Below are 8,598 nucleotides of genomic sequence, written 5' to 3'. Positions count from 1 at the left end.
ACGCACACATCCAGAGTGAAAATTCAAATACCACAGAAATGTCTAAGTTAGAAAGTCCCACCAGAGATAACTACCAGTTTGATGTGTCTTATTCCAGATTTTTCTCTTGCAAAAAACTGTGTAATTTCCATAGATAGGATCGTATTTTACAGACTGTTTGGAAGCTTACCCCTATATCCCATGATGTCAGGGATTTCTTTCCAGGCGGGTCTGTGCTTCTAATTCATTGGTTTAATTCAGCCCTGTTCTTTATCCGCATGGTGTTTGGTCTTTGGGAGCTCTGAGCCCCTGTGGGTGTTCGATGAATGGCAAATGCACGCGAACACAGCACCCAAATATTGGTATGCGACGTTGGGTGCTGTAGCCTCGCTGAGGGTAATGTGACCCCTCCCCCTGGGCATGGCAGGGGAGCAGGGGTGTAGGGGGAGGATCCCTGAAATGAGTCCCGGAGGGTTAAGGACATGAGGCTAGCTTTCTTATTGCTGGAATGTGGAGACCCACCTGCGGGGAGCCTCGGTCAGAGGGGTCCTGGGTCACTGCCTCCATTGGGAGACCCATCCCTGGGCTCCCCCTCAGGCAGGGGGCCTAGCTCTGAGCATCCCCAGTCAAGATCACCTGACTCCAGCAGCCGCCGAACCCCTGGGCAACGCCAAGAGCCTCCTGACCTCAAACGGGTTGGGCGACATTCACTTCCCTTCGCTGTCCTCCCGACCAGCTCAGTCATTAGGAAATGCCTCGGCGGCGGCTGTCGCAGTGACAGCAGCAGGAAGACGTGCTGTCTGCCCAGCACCCGTGGGCGGTTCAGACCTGCTCCGCGGAGGACGCGGCGGCCAGGTGGATGCTTCTCTCCTTGGTCCCAGCCAAAGTGAGTCTGGGGGCCTGGCTTGGGGCGGGGAAGGAGCGGGATCCCACCAGCGTTTGGCTGAAACCAGAGTGGCACAGGGTGTGTGTGTGTGTGTGTGTGTTGTGTGTGTGTGTGGTGTCTAGGGGAGTAGTCACAACCGAAGCTATGGGGCCTTGCTTTGGGAACCCAGGAGGGAAGCCCAGCTGCCTAGAAGTGTCCCTGCCCCATGGGGCTCTCTGTCCCCCGGGGGGGGGGGGGCGGAGGGGAAGGAGGTGGGAACTGCCTGGACCGCGGATACCCCCTAACCAGTCCTCACAGTGGGCTACTGTTCTTCGGGGGGCATGCTGAGGGCTTCATGAGGTCAGCCCCCACCTTGAGCCAGCCTGGTCATCCCCCTGCCTCCCAGGTGGCTGTAGTCACAACCCTGTTTAGTGTCACTTTGAAGAGGGACCCGACCAGGGTGAAGCAAGTTTCACGTAGTCCTTTTTTTATATACATGTATAAACCCCTTCACAAGGCAAGCTGTACAAATTTAACATATCTAGTTGGATTCCGGAGCTCCTGTAAGGTATTTTTCTCCATGGATGCTTGTTGAATCGGTGTCTCCACACAGGTATGGGGGCTGGGATCTCCTATTCCAGCTCCCAGTGACACAAGGTCTGGACCGCCCTCCATGGAGACACATCCAAACCCTCACCAGAGGCAGCAGTCCCTGGATCCCTAGGTCTCCCCTGTCCCAGCCGTGCGGCTTTGAACAAGTTACTTAAGCCCCGAGCCTCAGTTCCCTCATCTGTAAAATGGGAATAATATCTACCTCCCGGAGTTGTTGTCAGGGTTTTATGAGGAAGGATGCCAACCACATAATTAGTGTTCAATAAATGGTTGCTGTTATAATCATTTATTATTAGCTCGACTCTGGTCCCACCTCAGCTAGGAAGGCTTTCCAGGCCTCCTCTCCCAGTTTCCTAAGGCGCCAGTGGGGGTGTACCTTTCAGCACATAATGTCCACTTTGTCACTGAGCTAGAGTGAGCCCTAGCCCGAGCACGTTCCTTGCATTTCTCCTGCTGCCCTCACACCAGCACCCCAGACAGAGGCTGGCCCATGAGAAGATCTCAAGGATCAAGGACGAAATGGAATCAAGAGAAAGAGAGGAACGCGAGGAGGGAGAGGGCAGGGAAAGCCCAAGAAAGGGAGGCGAGAGAGGGAGGTGAGTGGAAGGTGCGGGAGGGTGACACTGTCCAGGCATGAGTGACATGTTGCTCCCAAAGCACAGGAGGAAGAAAGGTTTGCCCAGGGAGGCCACCAGGAGGGACCTGGGATGTCTTCTGCATGCCTGGATCCCTTTTACTTTTCTTCCACCTCCAGAATTAGAGGCTCTGCTCCCCCTTCCCCTGCTCATCCCAAGGAGGGTAGTGTTCCCTGACTCAACTAAAGAGCTACCCACAACTCTTCTAATATTCTCTACATTACCTATGAAATCTCCTCTCTCCCTCTCTCTCTCTGCTGTCTCCCACTCTGTCACCTTCCCAGTTGACCTCAATCAAGCCTCTCTGGATCTGGTGGGTCTGCTCCCCTATAAAACTAGATTTAACTAAATGACCTCCAAAGTCCTTCCTTCCCCTAGCATTCTGTTAACTATCTGCTTTAATTCTCTTGTCTACCTTGATACCTATTTTTCAATTACCCAAAAGACTTCAGCTACTAACCACCATTCCTCCTTTAAAAAAAAAAAATGTCTTTTTCAAAAACAGTTGCACATGTCCACTAGGCTTTAAAGCTGCTTGTCTCCAATGTCAAAGCTTAGTAGCTAGTACACAGCAGGAGCTCAATAACTATCTGTTGAATAATTGAATGGATGGACGGATGAAAGGGTGGGTGGATGGGTGGATGATGGATGGATGGATGGATGGGTGGATGGACGGATGGACGGACAGACAGGTGATAGATGGATGGGTGGATGGATGGATGGGTGGATGGATGGATGGATGGGTGGAATTGCCATATGCCTGTGGGACACTGAAATGCAGGGGGACATGTTAGCCATGGGCTTAAGAGAATCATGGTCTCCTTGAGAAAATCCCCATTTAGCTGAGACACCTGCCTGTGTGTTATGAAACAGAAATGACAGAAACCTTGGAATCACCATCTTAATTGTTATCTATTGCCCATCGCTTACCTAATCTCTCCTTGGAACTCTTGCCCAGTCTGCCGCAGGAGCCACAGATCTTCATCATCTTGTACAGTTATTCTAATACGAGGGGAGCTGCCCTCTGTCGGGGTGTGTGTGTGTGTTTAGTTATCTACATAATAAGGAACAACTGGGAAGGAGAGGGAGGGAGAGGAGGGTGAATGCTAGGAGGGGAGAGGCTTCGGCTGGTCTTAACAGTGATACCTACCATTTGTCGAGCATGTACCGTGTGCCAGACTCTTCCTTCATTAAATTAAATTAAATTAGCTCATTTAATAGCCTGAACACCTCCAGGGCCCCCTGATGGCTCAGTCAGTTAAGCACCCACCTTCGGCTCAGGTTGTGATCTCAGGGTATTGGGATGGAGCCCTGTGTCGGGCTCCCTACTCCGTGGGGAGCCTGCTTCTCCCTCTCCCTCTCTGTCTGCCCCTCCCCCTGCTCATGCTAACTGTTTCTCTCAAATAAATAACAAAATCTTTTTTAAAATACCCTGAACAGGGGTGCCTGGGTGGCTCAGTGGGTTAAGCTGCTGCCTTCGGCTCAGGTCGTGATCTCAGGGTCCTGAGATCGAGTCCCACATCGGGCTCTCTGCTCGGCGGGGAGCCTGCTTCCCTATCTCTCTCTCTCTGCCTGCCTCTCTACCTACCTGTGATCTCTCTCTGTCAAATAAATAAATAAAATCTTTAAAAAAATAAAATAAAATAAAATACCCTGAACAACTCTGAGAGGAAAATGATATTATTAACCCCACCTGTAAGGTGGGAAACAGGCTCAGGTTAAATAATTTGCCTGAGGTTATACAGACGATAACGGGTGTATCTAGGATTTGAACTCATTTCCAAAGTCTGAACCCTTGAAACCCTCAGCCCCAGCCTGGAGGGCCACACTGAACACCCAGAGACCAAAGCTTGAAAAGCTCTTGGTGTTGCCTCCAGGGTCCCAGGTCCGCTATCCCCACCTTTCCATATTTTTGCTCCTTATTCTTTATGGGACATTTTCAACTTGGCAAAATGCATTGAGAACCAAGCCAAGAGAAGAGAGAGATTCCAGGAAATTTATGATTTGAGAAGCTGTGGTCTTTTCTAGTAACTGGCCCTGTTCCCATCAGGTCATCTCTTGGGTCTGGAGGCTGGCCCAGATTTCTGTTCGTGCTCAGGGGTCTTTTGTCTACCTCCTTGATGGAAGAGAATATCAGTGACAGGTGATCACTGCTCCTTCTAAAGAGGCTGATCTAGAGGAGTTGAGGCCACACAGTTGTGATAAAGGGGACTTTTTAAGATTTTATTTATTTGAGAGAGAGAGAGAGCACAAGCAGGAGAAGCAGCAGGAAGAGGGAGAGGGAGAAGCAGACTCCCCGCTGAGCAGGGAGCCCAATGCGGGACTCGATCTCAGGACCCTGGGATCATGAACTGAGCCAAAAGCAGGCGCTTAACAACTGAGCCACCCAGGCACCCTGATACGGGGGACTTTTCAGGGAGGACACTTGGACCTCCCAAGCAGGTGTCTGCCTTCAAAGTCAACTCCTTGGGAAACTGTTGGACTTAATCCAACAATTCTGCCCTTGCTGAGAAAATCTTTGGGGTCACTCGTTTGCTCCCCGATCATGTTTAACACTCACCTGGTAACTTTCTCACCAGGCTTGGCTCCAAGTGATCTGGGCCATTTCCAGCACACCAGACATCTCCTCGAAGGATGAAAATCTGCCTTTACCAAGGTTAATCAGCCTTGGGCACCCAGTAAGAATCTGAAGAATGAGCCAGCTGGGGCAGGTGGAGGTCCGAGCCCACAGCTCTCGGCCGTGACTGAACAGAGGGCCAGCAGGCATTTGGATGTGTAAGTTCTGAGCTTTGTTTTCAAAGAAGTCATTGCTTTATGGCCACGCTTAGCACAGAGGAATGTGATCCACGGCTGGATACCATCCAATGGACCAGCCAGTCCCTGAGTCAGGATTGGGGGGAGGTAGATAGAGGAGGAGCGGAGAATCTCCTGGAAAATGACTACTCCAGGGCACCTGGGTGGCTCAGTGGGTTAAGTGACTGCCTCCAGCTCAGGTCATGATTCTGGAGTTCCAGGATCGAGTCCTGCATCAGGCTCCCAGCTCAGCAGGGAGTCTGCTTCTCCCTCCGACCCTCCCCTTCTTGTGCTCTCTCTCTCTCTCTCTCTCAAAACAAACAGACTCACACTGGAGACCAGGCTGAGTCTGGGGGAACATCTGCTTCGCTGCCTGCTTCCCAGGGTGGGGTGGGTGGGGACACCTGGGTCCTCCCGCCTTCACTTCGGGCATCAAAGCAGGAAGAGGCGAGGTGGTGACCTCACCCAGAAGTCCCTGTCACGGCTGAGGGGAGGGTATCCGGCAGGCTACACCGGCAGCACATTCCATGCGCCTTGATCTAGAGTCTCAGAGGGGCTGGGGTTTCTCCTTATCGGTCTCCCAACCCCCCTTCCAGAAGCACCCCCTCATCTCCTCCCAAGGGGCCTGGGCCCAGGGGCCCCCGTCTTGGTGTAAGTCAGGGAGGCCCCCCGGAGGAGATGCAGGGAGGCAGGAGATGGGAGTGCGGGAGGCCCTGGGAAGGAGGGAACAGCCTGGCCACGGCTCACCGCCCTTCCCTCCCACAGCGGAAGGGCCTTCGCAGCGTGGCCATGTCCGAAGGGGAGAGCAAGGACAGCTCCGGCAGCGAGTGCCCCGTGTGCTACGAGAAGTTCCGCGACCTGGAGGGCGCCAGCCGCACGCTGAGCTGCGGCCACGTGTTCTGCCACGACTGCCTTGTCAAGTACCTGCTCTCCACGCGCGTGGACGGCCAAGTGCAGAGAACCATCGTCTGCCCGATCTGTCGCTATGTCACCTTCCTCAGCAGGAAGAGCTCCCGCTGGCCCTCCATGCTGGACCGTAGCTCGCAGACCCTGGCCGTGCCCGTGGGCCCGCCCGACACCCTGGGCCGCACGAACCCTCTGGCTGCCACCCAGCAGGTGTGGAGGCCGGCCCCAAGCCAGGGCGCCCCGCTGCCCTTGGACCTGCCACCGGGCCTGGCCCGGGAGCCGCAGATCTTCGTCATCAGCCGTCATGGGATGCCCCTGGGGGAGCAGGACAGCGTACTGCCACGGCGCAGCCTGGCTGAGCTGTCCGAGGCCTCCCCGGCCCCCAGCTCCGGCCGGGCCTTCTGCTGCCGCTCGCGGGCTCTGCTGCTCATCACCCTTGTCGCCGTGGTGGCCGTGGTGGCCGCCATCCTGCCCTGGGTGCTGTTGGTAAGGAAGCAGGCCTGAGCGCCGCCCTGGGCCGAACTGGGGTACGGGGCGGCGCCTGGGAGGGGTGAGGCCCCTGGGGAAGGGCGGCCTGGACGGCGTCCTCACCCTCCACTCCACATGCCGGCTCCCGTCAGGTCAGGGAGGCTGGGGTTTGACGATCCCTGCGGTGGAGCTGAGCTCGGGGCCCAAAGGCCAACTCTACGCTCCAGACGAGGGTAGAAAATGGGGTGCCCTCCTCCCCACAGAAGCAACAGCTGTGCCCCTGCCCTAGAGGGGCTGGTATCTTCTACAGATACTCTCCCTTCCTCCAGGCAGGAACTGAGCAAGGTGGGAAGTTGGGTGGTCCCCTCCTTCCTGTGGGGTCGCCAGCCCCAAGGCGCTGTCCCGATCTCCTGGGTGATCTGCCTGAAGCCAAGTGGGGCTGTGTTGTGACTGGAGGGGGGCCCAACAGCAGGACTCATCCAGGTCAGAATTCCCACCCAGGCCTCTCTAGCTGCCTCTCCGGAACCAATAAAAGGGGCGGCTCAGGGGCCAAAAGCCCCTTGCCCGTGATCTCAGCAACCATCCACGACCCTCACCGTTAGGCCAGCATGGGTCTTCCCACCCCAAGTTACCAGCCTGGAAGGTCTTCACTGGGGGAGAAGCTGATCTCAGAGGCTGTGGTCCAGGATCTCTGAGGGACATAATGGAAAAGGGTCATCCTGGGGAACAGGGGGCTGAGGCTAGCAAAGTGGCCCACAGAGCCAGAGGTCTCCCCCAGCCTCAAGGAATGGTTGAGAATTTGAGTCCTGGGTTCTCAAGGATGCACCAGCAGTCAGGGCATCAGGGGGGAGCCTGATGGCCGAGACTTGAGTCAGTGGAGAACTATGTGGGCACAATTAAGCCCTGGGGGCTCCCACTTCCCTCCCAGCCCAGGTCCTCCTCCTCCTCATGACCCAACCATTCATTAGAGGTCACACCAGTTGGGCCAGTTTCCCCGGGGCGGGGCGGATTCCCAGCTGGGCTGGGCGAGGAGGGTGGGGAGGGAAACAGCTGCACTTGACAGGGACGCCACTGTCACCACACAGGCTGAACCCCAGGTCCTGCCGACCCCGCCCTGGACGGTGCTGGGGCTAGGCCAGGAGGGCCGCTCGAAGAGCCTCGGATTGGGTCTTACCTGGGGGGGCGAGTCACTTGCCAACAGCTGTTTTCTGTTCGCAAAGGCCCATAATCTTTATTTGGGGATTAAAAAAACAACTAAAACGTCCAACTCCTCTCTCAGCTAGGTGGTTTCTCACCACCTCCCCGGTGGGGGGCCTTGCCTCTTAGCTGTTTCCCAAACCCCCGTAGTGGTGCGCATTTGGGGACCCCTGGGGGAGGGGATATTTGGGACCCAGAGAGGGCTGATTTAAAACACTTAACTTCTGGACTTCTTTATGCTCTTTTCAAGACCAGAGAAGACCATCGGTGCTATTGGGGGGGGGGGGGATGAATACAGGTGGATTCGTGGAAAACATATTTATTACAGGACTAAAATGTTACACTTACAAAGGACTAAAAATGTTACACTTACAAAGACTCGAATGAGTCCTGCAGCGTTTCCATATTGTCGGGTGGTGAACTGTAGACGGTACTTCTTTTATTTTCAAAGGATGCCAAGCAGCTATTTTTTAAATAAAGCTATCTATTTTCTCAAAGCTTCCAGAGACATTGCCAAAGCATGTGGGAAGCCCTGAGCTCTGACATTCTGGATAATTCACATTCGATGGGAGAGACAGCTCCCAAAGACACAGGCAAATGGGTCTTAAACATTTCGTCAGTCACACTTGTGAAAGAAATGCAAATTAAAACTTCTGCGGGTATACCATTTTTCACCTCTTTTCACCTCAAACGCTGAAAGATTCAAAACCCACTCTGGTGCCAAAGCTAAGGGAAAGTAGGGGAAGTGGTGGGGATGTATACGAGGAAAACCCCACAAAGGGAAATTTGACATTAACAATCAAAACTTCCACTTTGATCCAGCAAGTCCTGTCCTAAAAATGTATCATCTAGATAGACGTGCATATATCCCCATAGAACGTCTCCAAGAGACAATGGCCAATGGGATAAATGTGGTGTGGAACATTGTGGAAGAGAGGGGGAATAAAAATTCACGTTCTTATGTGCTTATGTATGCATTAAGAAATTGGGTAGAGCACGCAAAAAATTAATTACAGTGATTAACCGGGTAAGGGGACGAGAAACTGATGGGACAGAACGGGGATGATTTTCCCTTTCCCTTTGAAATTTTTTTAAAAAATTCATTTGAGGGGCGCCTGGGTGGCTCAGTGGGTTAAGGCCTCT

At 53.9% G+C, this 8,598-nt stretch overlaps 1 protein-coding gene across 1 annotated transcript; it reads left to right on the top strand.

The window, feature by feature from the left end:
• The first annotated feature begins 744 nt into the window (after positions 1 to 744).
• Positions 745 to 7,929, top strand: RNF222 (ring finger protein 222). Its single transcript, XM_004760196.3, has 3 exons — positions 745 to 865; positions 4,671 to 4,866; positions 5,650 to 7,929. The coding sequence occupies exon 3, from the start codon at positions 5,674 to 5,676 to the stop codon at positions 6,292 to 6,294; it is 621 nt and encodes a 206-aa protein (XP_004760253.1). The 5' UTR covers positions 745 to 865; positions 4,671 to 4,866; positions 5,650 to 5,673; the 3' UTR covers positions 6,295 to 7,929.
• Positions 7,930 to 8,598: the final 669 nt, after the last annotated feature.

This window comes from Mustela putorius, unplaced genomic scaffold (genome assembly GCF_011764305.1).
Source record: "Mustela putorius furo isolate JIRA1106 unplaced genomic scaffold, ASM1176430v1.1 tig00000695_pilon_pilon_pilon, whole genome shotgun sequence".
NCBI lineage: Eukaryota > Metazoa > Chordata > Mammalia > Carnivora > Mustelidae > Mustela > Mustela putorius.
Note: the sequence above shows the minus strand (reverse complement) of the source record. Positions and strands in the feature narration are given on the sequence as shown.

Excerpts from the sequence above, each read along its gene's own strand:
- RNF222 (XM_004760196.3), top strand. The coding sequence starts at position 5,674 with ATGTCCGAAGGGGAGAGCAAGGACAGCTCCGGCAGCGAGTGCCCCGTG.